Source organism: Paramormyrops kingsleyae, chromosome 15, assembly GCF_048594095.1.
Source record: "Paramormyrops kingsleyae isolate MSU_618 chromosome 15, PKINGS_0.4, whole genome shotgun sequence".
NCBI lineage: Eukaryota > Metazoa > Chordata > Actinopteri > Osteoglossiformes > Mormyridae > Paramormyrops > Paramormyrops kingsleyae.
Window position 1 is genome coordinate 2,634,499 of NC_132811.1, and position 18,808 is coordinate 2,653,306.

The following is an 18,808-nucleotide window of genomic DNA, read 5'->3' on the forward strand; positions in this document are numbered from 1 at the left end:
ATCCCCAGATGCCAGGTAGCCTGACTGTCTTTGGACTGTGGGAGGAACCCGGGGGAAATCTGTATGACACGGAGAGAACAGGAAAACTCCGCCCCCTACAGGTCAGAGGCGAGATTTGCACCAACCCTGCTGGCATAAAGCAACAGTACAAACCCTTAATTATGCATCATAAATAAATATTTATTCACAGCTTATGTGCGTATTATTAGCTATCTATACGCAGATAACAGTAAGAGTTATGTCATCTTCCAAAAAGGAAAAATTCTATGTCGTTTTATTTTTTCCTACAAGTAACACCTATGATGTATATCTGAGTATAGAAGGAACTGGATTCTCTTTATATACATAAAAATTGCCTAGCAAACAAATATCAGATAGCAGTCAGCCGTGCGACAGCCAGCCGTGCGACAGCCAGCCGTGCGACAGCCAGCCGTGCGACAGCCAGCCGTGCGACAGCCAGCCGTGCGACAGTCAGCCGTGCGACAGTCAGCCGTCTGAGTGCTGAGTGTCAAAAGCAGCAGCAACATTTGGCATCCAGTTGTAAAGGTTCTGTACAATACTAGTGATTTCCATCCAAATTCTACAATCAGTGTCACACACACATTTTTATCTATATATACTCAGAGCTATAATCAAGTAAGGCTGCGTTCTTATTGCTACACACACTTGACAAAGTGTGTCACACCACCCCATCCGTGGTAGTTCTCTAGCGGGGACCGGTTTGGCCGCTTTCACGATGGCAGGAGATGCTTCTGGCCGCACTCCAGGAGGTACGGGAGGAAGAACTGGGCCGTCCCATCGTCTGGTAGCAGGTTCAAGAACTCCAGAGGGCTGAGCTCCATGGAAACCATCTTCAGTGTTTCTGTGCCAAAAGAAGTTCATGCCATGCGGTTCAGATTCCACACTCACTTTATTGCTTTATCCAGATGCTTTTGCTTCAGTGCTGCTGTGCTCGTAACAGAAGCGTACCTTTCAGTGCGGTCAGTAAGATATCATCCTTTCCTCCAGTGGCTCTGGTTCTGTCACAGAGCTCTGGAAAAAGCTTTTTCCACCAAAGTACCTAAGCACAATAAAAATATATTATTCGGAAAAAAAGCTATTGATGATTTAGCCCTTTGAACCATGAACACTTAAACTGTATCACAGCAATTACACAAGACTGCTAGAAATCCCCCCACCCCCAGTGGTGATTCTACGATTTTTTTTTTTAGGTGGGGTCATAAGAAAGGCCAACCTTATCATTAGCCAATTATATGTATTTAATCAGTGAGTGACAGCACTCCAGCGGCCAATCAGCTTTTTGCTCAGGCCAGTGGCCCCACCCCCTGTATACACCCCTGTCCCACGCTTTGGGTGTTTACATTTGGGCTCTCTTCAAATCATCGATACCCACATAATAAGCTGCAACAGCTGAACAGCTGTAATTAAAAGCGATGGTAACACGAGGTTAGGAGCTAGTTAGGAGTTGCGTGTCGCAGTACCATTTTCTCATGGTGCAGCTGGTGGTTGGCATAGGGAAGGACGGCCTGGGGGCAGAGGTCCAGCAGCCGGTCTATGGAGCGCTCCTGGTGGCCCAGCTTGGTAGTGCACAGCACATGGACACTGAGGCCGGCGCGGTCCTGGTCCGACAGCCGCTCCAGCAGGGGGAGCGTGAACGACACGTCTAGCGTAGGACCGCAGAGCAGCGACTGAGGGAGACAGTGAGCAGAGAGAGAGTCAGCTGGAAGCAGTACCATGTCTGCACTAAATCTGCACAGCAGAGCATCCTGGGTAAAAATAGCCAAAAGCAGAAGCGTCATTACGCTAAAATTAAATCGCTATTTCATATGGGTGCACCGTGTGGGAATAATCAAATGTGTGCGTACATACTTCTATTTTATGTGTTCATTTATTAGACAATATAAATAAATGCAATTTAAAAAAGCAAAATTAGTTAATCAATATTAGGATAATAATACAGTTATAAGATTAATAAAGGCTTGGGATGTGATAGGTGACATTTCTGAGGAGTGTGTGCACTGTGCACTGCTTGGCAAATTGTTCCACAGAAGGTCATCAAGTTCGAGCAACTGGCAAGTCTAATACAATTTAAACTGGATTTAGAAAAGACAAAATAATAATAATAATCAAACTTTACTGTCACATTAAAAGAGAGACTGAAAGCTGGCTGAATAGCCGGAACTTTAGGGAATGGTTTTAACTACAGAGTGAAATGGCAAACGGCATCCGGCGGCAGGCAGGACAGGTTAAGATTAGACTTTATTAATCCCACAATGGGGAAATTCTTTGAGAAAAGGGTAACGGTTTAAAAGTAACACGGCCCAGTGAAAACAACCAGACCCGTTTCTAAGAAGGAACCAGACCAATGAAGGTGTGAATTGTTTCCAGGTGGCTTTTTAATGCTAAGTTTCATGTTAGCTGGATGTTAAAATAAATTGTTAGCGGAACATTTATTTAAACAGCTTCTCTTTGACATTATAAAATGAAAATGTTTTATTTAACCCTTAAACTGGCACAAACCTGAGCTAGAGCTGAGCAATTAATCAAATTTCAGTTACGATTTTTGCTTCCAATGATTATCAAAACATAACAATCGAGATAAAACCATTATTGTGTTGCATTTTGTTTTGTGATGATGCTCCTCTTTGTCTTGCATTATGAATCCCAAGCACCTCTTTCCAGACCCTTTTTATTAATTTCTCAGTCGCATTTTATTCAAGGAGTTCAAGGAAATCCACTGTCAAAAAGGCAAGTTTTTTAAAGGTTCAGTGAATGCATGATATTTCCAAAGTCAATGAGTGATCGTGTCAAATAATCATGATCTCACTATTGTCCAAAATAATCGAAATAATGATTTTTTGCCAGAATGGAGCAGCCCTAACCTAAGCCATATTGTAACACTAATTCTTGTATTCAATCTACAGTGAACAGGTAAGATTAGCCTTCATAGATCTTCAGAGACCTTTCAGAGCTTCATAAAATGTTCATAAACATGTATCATGCCATTAAATATTATAATGAATATTAAAATGCATTAATGCTTTGCTTATTGTTCAATATTAATTATGACACTACTGACGCTAGAATAAGGTAGGAGGCAAACTGACCTGTAGCTTTTGCAGATCTTCTTGATGGTCGTGGGCAACGTTGAAATGCAAGGGTGTGAGGACACTCACCCAGGGAAACAGCTGGCCATAGTGACAGCAGGAATTGATCTGCCACAAACACAGATTCAGTTCATTGGGTCATCTTGCAGGAAGGGACCAGGGCGCAACATTTAAGTACAGATGGGCTCACCAGATCATCCGTGGTCTTCAGCGGTTTCACCCCATAATTTTCCTTGTTGGTAATGCGGTCAATGTAGACTGACACCAGGCGGAACAGAAGCTCCTGAATCACAGACTTGCTCGGCGAGGCCACGACGAGGGCCTCCCAGAAATCTACCAGGAGTTGAGGGCCACTCTCCAACTCTGTGGCACCTTTGCACAGCTCCTGGATGACACACAATGACATGCAGGAGAGCCTTTGAAGCTTATGTCCATGCCTGGTGCGAGTAGTACTGTGCTATATGAAGCCTGAGAGACCTACCAAGAAGAAGAGGTCGGCCTCCTCGAGGTTGACCTTGCTGTTCTCGTGGAGGGCCACCATTGCAGCCACTAGCAGGCCGTCCTGGGTGTCCTTCAGCTTCTGGGCGAGGGCAGTGGGAACGATGGCCTTCCCTCGGCCGTGCAGGAGCAGCTTGGGCTCCTCGATGTAGCCGTACACCTGGAGCATCTGTGAGAGTGGCGAGGTCATTACATTTCCGGCCTGGTTACATCGTTCTCCAGTATCTCCGCTGACAGCCCCCCCTTCCTCAGGTGGTTATGAAAACCTGACCCTGGCTCCCATAATTCACCTCTTTAAAACAGGTGCCATGCATAAATAGCTTTAGATGCCGTGCAAGACTGCAATGTTCTGAATTATGGAGATGCATGGCCAGAAGATCACAGGTATTAACTGACTGTCAGCCTCCTGGGTTAGTGTTTCCCAATCTGGTCTTCAGGAACCCCTCAGATGGTCCACGTTTTTGCTCCTTTCGAGATCCCTGCCAGACAGTTCATATTTTTGCTCCCTCCCGGTTCAAGCTATAAGAGAGCAAAAACGTGGACTGTCTGCAAGTCCCTGAGGACTAGACTGGGAAACATTGCCTTAGGTAATGACTCCCTCCCACCTCAGTGATGGTACTTTTATCTATTGCCAGGGAACCCAACTGGCAAATGACACTCAGAATGATTGTCTTTTTAAACCTTTCAGGCACATTATTTACCCATCGTTCCCCATCCCTGCCGTCGCCGGCCGGCTGCCGTGACGATGTCTGGGTGCGGCCGCCCCCCTACCTCTGTGTGCCGGTCCATTTCCTGCTTGTACCGCTGCAGGTTGCCCAGGCGGAGATGAAGTGCGGCTTTGGTGAGCGTGACAGTCACTGACGGCCCGCCTTCTGCCTCCAGCTTCTCCAACAGCGGCAGGGCGGAGGCGGGGTTGCTATGGCGCATGATGGGGCTGTTGACGATGTGGGGTAGCTGGGCCAGCTCGGCGCTCGCGAAAATGTCGAGCACCAAGTTTGCGGTTTCCTGCAAAGACCGAAGCGTGGCATCAGTATCGAGGTCTGTTGGTGTCGATGTCTATTGATATAGACGTAGTTCACACCACTGCGGTTGATGTACTCGACCTCGCTAAGTTCATCCATGCTTTCTTCGTACAGGGAATGTTTCAGGAAAAACAGGAAGCCTCTGCCAAAGGTGATCATGGTCCTTGCGAAGGCCACGTTCCTCAGGATGACGTCAGTGACAGACAGACCAGACATCTTGTAGTAGGGAAGTGCCAAATGACAGTCCCGCTTGTCGAACCTTAAACATAAATAAATTAAAAAGTGGCTCTTTAACATTACACCAGTGTTCCCCAATCCAGTCCTTAGGGACCCACAGACGGTCCATGTTTTTGCTCCCTTCCAGATACACATGGACTGTCTGCGGGCCCCCAAGGACCGGATTTTGAAACACTGCAATAAAATACACAGGTGCATGCTGGACAATGTTTAATGATCATAATAATACAAAATGCAGTACAGAAATCCATCAAGGTATGAGGAAAAAAAGACGTCATTACACAGAATCCTGGGTTCATTCTCCCGGTCAGCATCTATGGCGTTTCCGTGACACAAAGCGTAAATATTGACCGGACCTGTCCTGCTCTGGAGTTAACCCGCCCTCTGGGGGGGGGGTCTGGCTCCCACCTGCTGTAGCAGTCCCCCAGCTGAGCACAGCTCTCGCGAAAGGCCTCCTCAAGCCGCTGCCCGTCTGCAGGGACGCCGGCCCGGGGGTCCAGCAGCGCCGCACGCAGGAGCAAGTGAGCCTCGCTCAGCAGGTGGATGCAGCTCTGAGACAGAGGATTCGTGGCCTCGTAACTCCTGCTGTACTCCACCTGTCAGCGGCGGGAAGTAAAAAGGCCTTGTTTCACTCAACTATACTCCATTAGCAACCGAAAAGTGCTTCTTTGCATTATGATTCTGCATTACCCTCAAACAATGGAGCACACTATAAAATAGCAGTATATGAGACATAGATTTAACTGAAGGTAAAATTCAACTGTATGCAGGTGTTCCATACCATCTCTCGGTACAGTGGGATTATGGGTACTGTGTTGACCACGTACAGGTTCCAACCGTGGCTGCCTTCACTAGGTTCCCTTGGTTTGGGAGCTGAAGTCTTTCTAGACCTGGGGCCGGAGGGGTCAACAGCACCAGTCAATTCTATAGGTCCACAGCAAATCATGTAATCAACCAGGCAAACTATCTAATATATAATTTTACACAGAAAACAAAATTTTTTCATGGTCCTTCAGTAAAAATACCAGTGGGACAAAGAACAGAGACAATAAATTCTGCTTCAAATGATGAAATTAAAGAATTACATATACATTTAAATAAATACACAATAAATATACAACAAAAACTAAAACTCTGGGTTAATTAGTAATTAATGAGGGTTAATTGAGATTAATTTGTTCACACAGCAACAGTGGAGTAACTGACTACAAATTTTCCAGCTAAATTAGGAGGGCACCTATTTTAGGTCATATACGTGTCTTCCCCACATCTTCTAAAAGGACCTGATCGAACCCGGTGTCCTGACTTGGACAGATAAATATTCTGTGTGCTGCTCACCCCCAAAAAAACCCATCCACAGCCGGTAAGCATTCTGCTGTATTTGTCATTTAAACCAGGTGCGTATCTGAAAGGCATACTCCATCTCCATCTCAAGTACTATTATAGCCATTTAACTATATGATTAATATATCTAACATCAGAGCATCCATATATTATATGGACATGAAATGCTTATCCAAGTATTACTTGCCTGGAGGTGTGTAGTTTTAAGACTGATTATCAGATTACTAAGCAGTTGTACTGAAGGATTTGTCTGCATGATGAAAACGTCGTCATTTTTAAAATAATTTTTAAGAATTCTGTGCAAACCCAGGACAACATGTTTTTCTATCTGTGCAACCAATAGCTATGCTGTAGTTACTAAATAGTTAATTCACTCGACTGGCAAATTTTATTTACAGCATATTACTTCAGTGGCTTATGTCTGCAAAGCAGACTCATGTGATTTTAAATTAGCTCAATTTCTCTGCACTCTGACACAGTTCACATATTTTAAAGACAGTTCTTTCCAGTTTCCCCCCAGTTCACAGCTCTTCCTTTTAACCCATCTATTTGCCCCACTTGGGACAACGGTAAGGAGTGACTCACACTGCAGTTTCACCCGAAACATCCAAGTTAAAAGTCCCACAGAGCGGTATGTTAGAGTACTTTAGTAGGGAGTGCAGACATGGTCAGCTCTGTCAGGGAAGGGGAAGAGGCCAGACACAGCACAGGGACCTGCTGATGCAGACTTACAAGAATGAACGGTACAAGAAGCTCTCCAGTCCAGATGAGGATGGCGGCTCTATACCTACCGCTAGGAAAATCCCAGTAAGGATTTTGTGATCTTTAGACATGCTATAATAGAGCAGCAGAGTGTTTATGTTGAGTGCATTAACACACATACAGTACTGGCACATCAAAAAGGTCTGAAAACATAATCTCCATTTCACTATGACCTTCCCCCACACCGGGCTTCTCCAATTCCATTCCTGAAGGGCCAGAATTTGCGGGTTTCCATGCTCAGTCACATCTTATCGGCTAATTACCAGGTTTAGTAGGTGCATCTGAGCAGTGACATCTGAAAAACTGCCCCCCCCAGGACCGGAACTGGGGAGCTCTGGGGAGCTCTGCCCTACGTCTTAGGACAACTAACACTGAAAAACCACCAAAGAAAATTGTAGATAAAAATGTCAAAATGTCTTGAGGAAACACAAAAGCAAAGCAAAAACCAGATGGCACAGCAAAACTAGAACATGACCTTCGAACTGATTACGCACATAGTTCTCCTGGTGACCTTCTCCGTCTCCTCCTTGCTCTCCAAGTCAGCTGCTGTCAGCAGGACAACGTGGTTCCTGTCATGGCAGACCATCTTCAGGCCGATGAACAGCTGGATGCGAAGGGCACAGACTTCCATGGTGTAGGGAGGGCAGGCCTGCGGACGAGGAAGTCACATTACAGGAAAGCGACTGCAGTCAGTCTAGCCAGAACATAAGGATCACATATCAGAACAATGCCGGTCATTCAGTCCCACTGTTCCAAAATCCAAACGCAATGTTGGCCATGATTAGCCCTCATTACTGCAATTTTACTATGGTAATATTGAAGTATTAGCAAAATCCTGCTAAACCCCCTTTTTTTAAAAAATGTCATTCAAGGTTTCTCAACCCAGTCCTCGGGGACCACCAGACGGTCCACGTTCTTGCTCTCTCCCAATTGGCAGGGAATTGGGAGAGAGCAAAAACGTGGACCGTCTGGTGGTCCCCGAGGACCGGGTTGAGAAACCCTGATTTAAGCATTACACAGAATGCCTTTCTTTGAAGGCTACAGTACCACAAAAGGAAACCTTTAAAACTGGTTCCTCAAACATTGCAGTAACTTCTGGCAATATAGGAAAATGAACCTTGACCAATCTTGGTATGCGCCAGCAGTGGAGAGATACAACAGGAAGTGGTCAGAATGACACTGGGACTGACAGCCAATCCTTCCGGACTCACCCTCATGGTGGTGTCGATATAGGGGTCCACAGCCCGGGCCGCCACCGCACTGCAACGCACTGAGAAGCACTGCAGCGCGTTCCTGAGCGACACACACAACACTCTGGTTACACACTCTTACTCTCAATTATCCAGTTACTCATAAAAGCTAGCAGGCGTAACACAAAGCGCAGGCGGGAGCAGAGAGACCTGGTGATCACGTGCAGGAAGAACTCGCTGAGCACGGCCTGCTGGGCCTTTTCGGGGTACTGGTAGGTGGAGATGAGCTCTACCGTGTTCCTGATGCTGTACATGTACCCCGAGTTGGGCAGTGAGAAAAAACAGAAGATGCAGGTCGGCTCCGTCTCCTCGGCAACGCCGGCCCCTTCCTGGATCCCTGGCTCTTCGAGGATGCAAGACCGAGCGTTAAAATTCGCTACTCAAAGCTCGATGCATTCCCCCGAGAGCACAGCCACGGATCATATTTGGTTTCATCTCAGGACCTCCGACTCACCTGCTGCAGTGAAGACAGGCAGGAGCTGCAGGGAATGTAACCTGGTGTCCTCCACATGACACCCTTCGAAGAAATCAGGGGCAAACCGCCTAAGGAGAACAAACGGACCTCGTCTGGACCCTGGAGCAGCACCAGGCACCCAACAGACGGAGAGGGGGGGGGGGGGGTACCTGTACAGGATGTACGTCAATCCCAGGTGGCTGCGGATCTCGCGCTCCACGCCGGTCCATTCCAGGGACACGGAGACACCGGAGTCCTTCGCATCCTCACCAAGCATCTCTTGGTGTTTGGGGAGCATGAAGAAATCATCTGAGTCAGGCTGGACCTCTGGCTTTTCTCTTCTGCCATCTGTGTGACGATCGAAAGGAGACAGAAAAATCTGCAGTGGAGATGGCTAAACGCAGAAAAAGCTACAGTTTTATCATTTACGTCGAAGTTTCCCAATCCGGTCCTTGGGTACCTGCAGACGGGTCACGTGTTTGTTCCCTCCCAGCTCCCTACTGGAGAGCAAAATTGTAGACTGTCTGGGAGGAAGCTGGGAAGGAGCAAAAACGTGGACCGTCTGCGGTCCCCCGAGGACCGGATTGGGAAACACTGAGCAACATAGTTAGACAGCGACATTAAAGTCATTACACAAGTGACACACCAAGAAGAGGCACTCAGTGCTATCATACATGGCTTAACTGTAATATATTTAAACAGGCAAAAAAGTAAAAATCTCTTTCATTTAACATGTTGTTGCTTTACTTTTTCACTTTTTGGTGAGCATCACAAATCCCTTTTCAGAGCATACAAAGTCCAACCCCGTGTTCACGTTTTGATTCACCTCAGCTGAGGACAATAGTGCAGGAGAGAGTTTGATACTGGGGGAACACCACTCCATCCATAAATCCATCTTCTGAAACCTCTTGTCCTATTCAGGGTTGCGGGGGGTCTGGAGCCTATCCTAGAGGCTACGGACGCAAGGCAGGGAACTCAGGATGGGGCGCCAACCCATCGCAGGGCACACTCACACACCATTCACTCACACATATGGAGCCACGGTGGCGATTCGAACCCTGGACCCAGATGTAAAGGTCTTTCTTGTGCCTGTAGCCTCAGAGATAGGCTCTGGGCCCCCCGCGACGCTAAAAAAGGCGGTTAGAGAAAATGGATGGATGGATGTAAAGGTCTATTTATTGGGAGGGGTAGATGAAAGAGAACAAAGTCAACTTAAATGCCGCCCCCCCGGTTCCTACGCCCCCGGCTGAGGACCACTCTGAGTAGGCGTTAATGGTCTATGCCATCAGCTGCCAGACACCCCCCTTACCTGAATCTTCATCACTGCTGGCTGCAGGTACCATGTCATTTGGCAGCAGACAGTGCTCCTGCTGCTCCTGCCACTCCTGCCGCTCCACAGACTGGCTTCTGAGGTTCTCCAGCTTGACCACCAGGACTTCCAGGTCCGTCTGCAGGGCCACATAACCGGCGCAGAAGGCCACCTGAGAGGGCGTCCAGCCCGGCACGTGCAGAACGAGGAGGCGCTCAAAGTCCAGCACGCACAGCCGCTCCTCCACAGTCTGCCTCCTCAAGCTGAAGAGCACCAGGCTCCGGGAGCAGCCCACCAGGAGGTCCCCTGTGAGCGGACAGCAGGCCACACACAGCGGCGGCTCCACCAGCGGGATCTCGATGATCTCCATCTGCTCCTTGGGCGCGCCTCTGAAAGATGAGCTCCTCAGCAGGTGGCCCAGCAGACGGACGCCCACGCGAGTCTTCTCCGCAGCTTGGTAGCGCCAGTTGGTGTAGGCGCGAAGATAAGTGGCCATGTTCTTCTCTTCGATCGTAACAAGATAATCCCCTGGAACAAAGCAATCCACAAATCAGCCATACCTAAAGACCAGGCCATGCTGTCCTTTACAAAGTGGCATATTCATAAGACAATAACTCAGGCAGAGGGCAGACGGATGAGAATTTCACATTTAACTTCAGATCGCAGGGCTTAATAAACACCACTCAATTTCACAGCTCATCACAAGGGTGTCAGACTAACATCAGTGCATCTTATCTGACCTGATTCAATCTTGAATCCCTGACTGCAGCCATCTTATACCTCTCAAGAACAAACAGTACAGTTCTACTATGTTAAACGTGTCTGTTGTTAAAGCAACGATTAAAACGGAATATCTCCTGTGAGTCTATACCCACAAATTCACAGTTGTGTAGTTAGTCCCACAATGGTAATGATCTTTCCTTTAGCGAATCATACAACCTTAAAAATAATGCAATAAACATATACTATATACAGTACAGATACTATTAAACTTTAAAATTTAATACATATTCATTTTATGTTTCAAAGAAGTATATTTCTGAAATAATTTTACTTTGAGGTTGCTTTAAGTTACCAGCCATCAGAAATGTATTTACAATATAAATTGCTGTTTCAAGAAATAGTTTATCGCTGTTATGATCACTACTGCAAAAAGAGAAAAAAATACTCAGACTTCACTGTCATCCTGAGAGTGGTGGTGAACCTCCCTGGTAACACAGAGCACTTTTCATAAGACCACGTGATTCCAACTTATTTTTAAGAAAATCAGAAACACCTCTCTTCGGGAATAAAACAACACTTCTTAATGCTGGCAGAGCTGTTTTGAGCACATATATACGTAATGCCACCACGCAGTCACATTTCCTCAGTCTAAGCATAACAAGACGCCACATACCGAATACCTTTACTTAAATGGAGGCATTTGGCAAACATACTGTACTCACCCAGGAGATTGTACGCTATGGTCTTAACGCTGCCCATGGTCGAAAAGCGACATATAAAGCAGCACGTCTCCTCCAGCATCTGATAGGCTTCGATCTTGCATCCTCCGGCAGACACCACGAAGAGGGCATCGCCCCCACAGCACACCAGTCCGGGCTCCTGCTCGGTTGGTACGATTTGCTGGGATGCGAAAGGGTGACAGTTGTACACGTGAACCATGGTTGCAGTCCAGGGCTCAGAGGATCCGATGGAGATTCAGGTAGGTATCAAACTGCATGTCTTGAGTGACAGCACGCTTGGTCGGAGGACGTTGGCTGTCTTTATGCGGCCAGCCGTTTACCCTGAGCTCCGCCTCGGCCCCTGGTAGCTGATCGATATCACATGCCGAGCCGCCTTGTGATGATCAGGCAAATGGCTGCGCGAACTTCCTGTTCGCTCTGACCCCACAACCCACCAGCCATTAATCAAATGGCATGGCACTCAGGGTGACTGACAAAGCTCATTTATTCTTCAGAGAAACTATATTCTATTTCCGGGTCCTTTAAAACGCAGAGTGATACACTTTCAGTTCTGTGCGGAATGAAAGTGACAGTTATGGGCGGGGTAAATTTCCGCTCGCTGATTTGTTGATTTTTCTGTCAGTAAAACGGCTGCATCTTTAATTGGTCAATTTTAGTTCGGAGCTCTTCCCCCAAGTAGAACTTACCTAATAACAAGTAGGACGCAGTGGTCCCTAACAGTTCGCGTGACACCAGGGGATTTTTTTTTTATTGTCAACAAGGTTCCTCAAGTGGTATATGGTAATATGCGACCAACATTTTATCATCTTTCTAAATCGCCCTGTAAGCGATTTTTTCCAATAAATAGCTATAATAGTAGCTATAATATTATCTCTCTGCTTAAGGTATACAGTATACACTATCAACATGTCTGGAACAAGCATTGTTCATATGAACAGTTATTTTCTTTTTTTTTTTTCAAACAAGAATGAAATAACTATGTATTCAGTGTTAAAAACAGCATTAACTATGAAATATTGTGGGATTCAGAAGTTCGACTACACCTGATTTCGACCAAAATTATCTGTATGTATCTTCTAATAACAGAAGTGGAATAAGATCGCAGAGAAAGGAGACTAAGCATATGTGGTCTGCATTTGTGGTTCCAACTATCTAGCATGAAGGAGATCCACTGTCGTGGTCTGGAGATGTTCACTTCACCCCCACAGGGAGAGCATGCACTTCATACACAGGCACACAGCGGGGAAGGGTTATGAACATCCCTAATGGAGGTGACAGACAGCATGCTCTCCCTGCTTTCCAGCATGTAAAAGGAAATGGCTGTAACAAATAAATCTAAATTTGGAGAAATGAAAACGGTTCCAGTTCCTGTTTTTGTTTTAGCTTGGATTTCATCCCACTGTCCTTCTAGAAAAGCAGCTTACAGTTCTGCTAAACTAGGTGTTTGATTTGGTTATCTATGAATGCAATAACATTCATCCATCTTATTATACAGGAAAAGTATATTTTCAAGGAAAATTAATAAGAATTTAAATTCCAAAGAAGCTTTCAATTTCAAGAAGAACAAAGTTAATCATTGATGAGCTTGGTTTTCTGAAACAGTGGGTAATGGCTGGTGCTTGCATAGATCTGTGTGAAGTAGAACTGCAGAAATCCCCTGTGGATATATAGTATAGGAGAAGGTCTAGCTGTTGCTGTAATGTTGTGGCAGACACCAGTGAGTATGTTCAGGAATCTCCTCTGTAGGCCTCAGTCCAGAGAAACATCCACACCCTCAGTCATGTTTCTCTAAAAAAATTTCCAAAATGCTTTAATAAAGAGGCATTACTACAGCTGACAAAGAATGCGGCACTAGTTTCAAACTGGGTAGTTACAACGTATAATTTAAGGTACACTGTACACCGGACCTCACAATCGAACTGACTCAAAGCTGGTGCAGCCCACTACAGATTTTTTATCTCAGACATTTGTGACTCGAACTTGCAGCCATTTTAATCTTCCGAGACCTGTGGTAAGCATGCCATACTTCCTACTGCAAATTCCATCTCCATCCATCTGGCTTCCAGCCACTTATCTATTATGGAGATGCTGGGCGCCCTGGGGTATATCCCCAGGACAAAGTGGGGCAGCACCCAGGACTGTGTGCCAGGCCACCTGATGATGGTAGATGGCTGACCTTGTCATGTTACTTATGACCACTGGGTGGAGCCATTGGCTTGGAAATAGAACCCTACCTTACCTTTTTTATTAAGCTTTCGTCCCAGTATAAGATTGACACCTATTTTCTCTAAACCTATTTCTTGTGTGAATTTTCAGACCAACACACAACCACTGTGAGCACTGAACATGTAACTCTTCAGTATGTCTGGTTTAATGATGCTGATGGCCAGCTAATGCAAGTGGCAGATTTCTCAGCATCTTTGCTGAGAAGAGCCAGTGAGTTGGGCTGTTTTTGACTCCACTAGTTCAGTTGTTTTATTGTTATTTTTTCAATTAAAAAACAATATAACCCTGTTTATGGAGTTTGCTTGGTCTTTCTGTGTTATGTAGGTTTCCTCTCATAGCCCAATTGTCGGTAGGCTAACTGGTATTTCCCTTCATCCATGAATATGTGTCCCCTGCAATGGACTAGCTTCCGGTCGAGGATGTATCCATGTGTCGTGTGCTGCCTGCGATAGACTCCAGGCTGCCTGCGACTTTGACCAGGAAAATCATTCTTGTAATTTAATCCAGCTATTTCATTTCATGCAACCAATCATTTTTTTTGACAGAGAGAAAAAGCAACATATATGCTTTTCTGATTTTCAAGTGAGGTACAAAATTCTTTCCAAAAGAATGTTTTCGTGATTTTCACAACTGGCAGTTTAGGGTTCACCAATGACCCAAACAGCTTCACTGCGGAATGCAGGAAGAAGGCGGTGTATCATACAGAGGCAGGACAGGGGCAGGGAGAGCAGCCATCCCCGAGGGGAACAGCCTTCTGCCCTCTGAGGCAGCCATGCGCTCTGTGAGTGCTCATACTTCTCTGTGAGTTCTCACTGTGCTCTGTGAGTGCTTATACTTCTCTGTGAGTGCTCACTGTACTCTGTGAGTGCTCATACTTCTCTGTGAGTGCTCACTGCGCTCTGTAAGTGCTCACTGCGCTCTGTGAGTGCTCATACTTCTCTGTGAGTGCTCACTGCGCTCTGTGAGTGCTCATACTTCTCTGTGAGTGCTCACTGCGCTCTGTGACCTGCAGCTCAGGCTCCAGCCATGCTTTGTTCATTTGAAAATATGAATGATTTTGATGAGATTTTCAAAATCTAAATAGTTTAATGAGACATATCCCAAGAGCAAGTTTTTGAATACTTTAATTACTCCCAGTTAAGATAAAGAACACATACAGAGTGTGCATTGAAAATAACTTAGCTTTGGCCAGTTTAACACTAAATAGCAATATGCTGCGGTAAAATGACACACAGATTAAATGAGTATTTTGTCTACAGCAGTGTTTTCTAACTCGGTCCTCAGGAACCCACAGACGGTCCAGGTTTTTGCTCCCTCTCGGTTCCCTGACAGACAGCTCACATTTTTGCTCCTTCCCAGCTCCCAGTGGGAGCAAAGATGTGGACTGTCTGCGCGTCCCAGAGGACCGGATTGGGAAGCATTGGTCTACAGAAGCAAGTTCGCTCACTAATTAATGAGCTTTATGTTGGAATAGTGGGTCCTTGTCAATGAGCTCTTTGATGAAGGAGATCTCTCTGGCAGGGTCCCCAGGACACTCCGGTGACACTGTGTCGGGGAAGGGGGGGATGGCAGGTTCCTTGGCATGTGAGCCGTGTGCATCGGGGAACACTGGCAGAGTGACAGGACGGTGTGCCTCCGAGGCGTCAGGCTGGTCGGGCAGCGAGGACACTGCTGTGGGGTCGTCCAAGGGTGGGAGGTAGCGTACCACACCATGAGTTACCCTAGCGGTCTTCTTAGGGGCATCGTCGCGATGATTGTGGTGATGCTCATGGGCGTGGAGGTGTTTGTGATCATGCTGGTGACCGTGCTCACCTGTGTGGTTATGTTTATGGTCATGGTCATGGTCATGGCCCTGTTTATGGTCATGGCCGTGGCCCTGTTTATGGTCATGGTCGTGGCCCTGTTTATGGTCATGGTCGTGGCCCTGTTTATGGTCATGGCCGTGGCCCTGTTTATGGTCATGGTCATGGTCGTGGCCCTGTTTATGGTCATGGTCATGGTCGTGGCCCTGTTTATGGTCATGGTCGTGGGTGTGGTCATGGTCGTGCGCATGGCTGTGCTCTCCACCCAGCAAATGCCTTGATTTCTCCTTTTCTGCACCCTTTAAAAAGAAATGAATTTAGTTGGTACCCTGTGCAAATGAAAATATTAATAAACATGAACGAGCTGCTAAACATTTCATATTTAACTGAAAAGGGTTTTTATAAAGTTATTCTTATCGTATAGTGCATACTGTTGATATATTTTTCACTTAACAGAACAAGTTTACAAAAAATTACCTCAGGCTCCAAGATTTCACACTCTACTGAGAGATGTTTTTGACCCATAACCTCAGACTTGCTTCCTTTACAAAAACCTTTATGCTGTTCACAAAGACAAAAGATTTGTTTTTACTTTCAGTCTCATTCAGGGATCAATGACACACAAAGCAGCTGTTCATACTTTGATACTCGCACCGCCTAAAGGTCTCACCATTGTATATACAAGTCCATTGTATAGTACTATTTTAGGGTGCTATTATGTTTTTACTATTCAGAGTATAGTCTTGGGTTTGTAGTATTCATTTTTATTCCAAATTATTCTGAAATAAAACAAAGTATCGCTATTGTGACTCACTGCAAACTCGCAGTTCAGCAGCTTGCAGTTCGCAGCCTCCGTGATGTTTGTGTTGTTGGCACAAACTGTCTCCTGAATGATGAACTCCACGAAGTCGAATATACCGATTCCCCTCTGTAACATTGTGAAAAAAGGTTCATTACATCAATGAGTACACCCTCAACATGAGTGCTGCCACTCAGTCATTCTCTTGTCATTTAGCTGCTTAGTTTAAGTCCTTTATAGATTATTATTGTGATTAATTTGGCCCTTGCTAATTTGTCCGTCAGTTTCCTCTGACTGCTTTTCCTTCATAATGTCGTAGTGAGTCTATCCCAGCATGCTCCAGGCAAACAGTCGCCTAATCAATGAAAGGATGATACTTTATTGATCCCCATGGGGAAATTCTCTTTTCACCTACCCCATCTTGCTCTCCGTGAGACACAGACACACATGTATTTAAGAGCAACATTGCCAGTGAAGGTAGCGGAGCCCATGGTGATGGGGGTTAAGGGCCTTGCTCAAGTGTCCACAGATGTGACTGTCCTGCCGAGGCCGGGCTTGAACGATTCCGATCACAGGCACAGAGACTTAGCCCACTGAGCCACCCCCTGCCCCCCCACCTAGCTGAGGGAGGAGACCACAGTGTGACAGGAACCCCACGTGAAGTTGCCCAGCCATGGAAGTGTGAAGGTTCAGCCTAAGCCACTAAAGCAGTGCTTCTCACTCCTGCTTTAGGAGGGGGTCCCTGCCACAGTGATTTAACTCCAGCCCCCACACAGCTTTCAACCTGCCACACTCATTACTACCCTGTTAAGGACCATCTGAGCCCGACTAAGGTAGGGGTGGAATGAAAACATTCTGCCAGGGGGTCCTCCAGGAACAGGACCGAGAACCACTGTACTAGGCCAACATGCCACCCAACTATGTATACGCCAGTCACTATGTAAATAAAGTTGTAAATACTGTGCCTAATTAGGACTATTGCTGAAATGATGAGCAACCATCTTGAGCCATACCTGAGCAGTGGCCCTTGTGACATTCAAAAGGGCGAAGTAGTTTGCAAGTCCACTCTTTCTATTGAACTCCTCGAGTGCCTGCTTGGTGGTCTCCAGAACATTCTCGCCATCCAGGGGAACCTTTGGGGGACAGTCTGGGCAGATTTCGAACATTCTGGACACCGGTACTGACAAGAAAGTAAGAGCCAGTCAAGAGGTGCTATAACACTGCGGATTTGCAGTGAATTGCAGTGAACCACCAAAGGGAGGCCAACACACATTGTGAACAAATCCAGTACCTGGTCTCACAGAACAGCTGTAGCTATGCAAGGTGACCTCCCTCTGAACCCTGTTTATGTAGATTATGGCCTTGCACTGACCATAGTCCTGCACAAAACAGAGAGTAATGCTTTGTCAATCAAGGAGAAAGATTAAAATAGTTAATAGTATCTTTGTTTGGTTTATGAGTTGTTTCAAAACGATATAGATTTTCTCTTCATCCATACCATCATGGGTTCTCTGACATCACAGCTGTCCCGGTCTATTTTGCTGAGGACATGACATGTGGTCTCCAGAACATCCATGGTCAGGTAGTAGACCACCCCCGTGGGACCCTGAAGAAGCAGAAACAACCACGCTATCGATAATCTGGTTTCAATAACACTTTCAGGTCCATTTGGGCCGTCGTGCTCATTACTCAGGCCCACCAGCAAGTAGGCACTAAGCTTTCGTTTCGTTTGCCTTTCGCTGCCCTGTGTCCATGTCTTACTGACAGTCCAGGGTTTTCTTTTCATGTGCTGTTACTATTTCCTAGCTTTGGAACTGAACAATAGGCAGTTTAGCTCACAAAAATCGTTTTTCTCCAGCAGAGCTCCGAACACTGGGGCTCCTGCACTCGCTGCACAGGCATGGTCTGTCACTTAAGAAAATTCACTATGGCTTCCTATGGTTTTTATGCAGTAACCATAGTTTTACTATGGTACCTCATGGTACTTTGGTTTGGAAAGACCATGGTAAAACAAAGACCATGGTAAAACAAAAACCATGGTTTATGACCAAGATTACACTAGGGTTTAACTGTAGCGAAACCATGATAAAACCATAGTCATGGTTTCCATAGTTACCCAAAAAACCATGAAAAACGGCAAACCATTGTAAACCATGGTTATTTAATCATAGTAAAACCATGGTTAATCTTCATAAGGGGTCACTTACACGTTGCATTTGGTTGACGTTGCAGAGGCGGTTCAGGCTGAGCACGTAGCCCTGCTTGCGGTCCTGGTTGATCATGGCCATGGCCTGCTTGGCAGCTCCCAGAGCTGCGGGGTCCTTGCAGGAGGCCGGCGTCGGGCGCTCCTTGGGCGCCCCGTGGGCACACGCACAGAGCAGCAGCAGCAATGCATGGGTCTTCATGGCCGGCTCAGGTTGCACTCTGTAGTGTGGTGCTCTCATTAAACACCAGACCTTAAATACCCTCTGCTGGACCTCACAGCTTATCGGCAGTGACTCTGCAGCCCTGATCCCTGTTCAACATGGCCAAAGG

The 18,808-nt window shown here is 46.2% G+C and overlaps 2 protein-coding genes across 4 annotated transcripts; both read right to left on the reverse strand.

Annotated features, from left to right (window-relative positions):
- Positions 1–159: 159 nt before the first annotated feature.
- hps3 (HPS3 biogenesis of lysosomal organelles complex 2 subunit 1) lies at positions 160–12,012 on the reverse strand. Of its 3 annotated transcripts, XM_023843867.1 has the most exons (18): positions 11,429–12,012; positions 9,984–10,511; positions 8,845–9,022; positions 8,675–8,763; positions 8,371–8,563; positions 8,182–8,263; positions 7,465–7,619; positions 6,941–7,042; positions 5,646–5,754; positions 5,273–5,460; positions 4,709–4,886; positions 4,377–4,610; positions 3,589–3,774; positions 3,298–3,492; positions 3,108–3,215; positions 1,482–1,688; positions 970–1,060; positions 160–862 (listed from the first exon to the last, which is right to left on the reverse strand). In XM_023843867.1, exons 1-18 carry the CDS (start codon positions 11,643–11,645, stop codon positions 732–734), a joined length of 3,171 nt encoding a protein of 1,056 aa, XP_023699635.1. In that variant the 5' UTR covers positions 11,646–12,012; the 3' UTR covers positions 160–731. The 3 variants fall into 3 exon arrangements, with proteins under 3 accessions (XP_023699635.1, XP_023699638.1, XP_023699637.1); XM_023843870.2 differs by lacking the exon at positions 6,941–7,042 and having other exon boundaries at positions 5,646–5,748; XM_023843869.2 differs by lacking the exon at positions 6,941–7,042.
- A 2,766-nt stretch (positions 12,013–14,778) lies between these two features.
- fetub (fetuin B) lies at positions 14,779–18,773 on the reverse strand. The gene is made up of 7 exons (XM_023843968.2): positions 18,481–18,773; positions 17,772–17,879; positions 17,565–17,652; positions 17,287–17,453; positions 16,289–16,402; positions 15,952–16,035; positions 14,779–15,773 (listed from the first exon to the last, which is right to left on the reverse strand). The coding sequence occupies exons 1-7, from the start codon at positions 18,715–18,717 to the stop codon at positions 15,123–15,125; spliced, it is 1,449 nt and encodes a 482-aa protein (XP_023699736.2). The 5' UTR covers positions 18,718–18,773; the 3' UTR covers positions 14,779–15,122.
- Between the last annotated feature and the right edge of the window lie 35 nt (positions 18,774–18,808).

Bases quoted from the DNA above. Each gene is read 5' to 3' on its own strand.
- hps3 (XM_023843867.1), bottom strand. From the start codon at position 11,645: ATGGTTCACGTGTACAACTGTCACCCTTTCGCATCCCAGCAAATCGTA. The intron at 5,461-5,645 runs GTATGGAACACC...CGCCGCTGACAG, and splicing joins TCCCACTGTACCGAGAGATG to GTGGAGTACAGCAGGAGTTA. The intron at 1,689-3,107 runs GTCAGTTTGCCT...TGTCTCCCTCAG, and splicing joins AAGATCTGCAAAAGCTACAG to TCGCTGCTCTGCGGTCCTAC.
- fetub (XM_023843968.2), bottom strand. From the start codon at position 18,717: ATGAGAGCACCACACTACAGAGTGCAACCTGAGCCGGCCATGAAGACC. The intron at 17,454-17,564 runs GTACTGGATTTG...CTTTCTTGTCAG, and splicing joins CAGCTGTTCTGTGAGACCAG to TACCGGTGTCCAGAATGTTC. The intron at 16,036-16,288 runs GTGAGTCACAAT...CTTTGTGAACAG, and splicing joins TGCTGAACTGCGAGTTTGCA to CATAAAGGTTTTTGTAAAGG.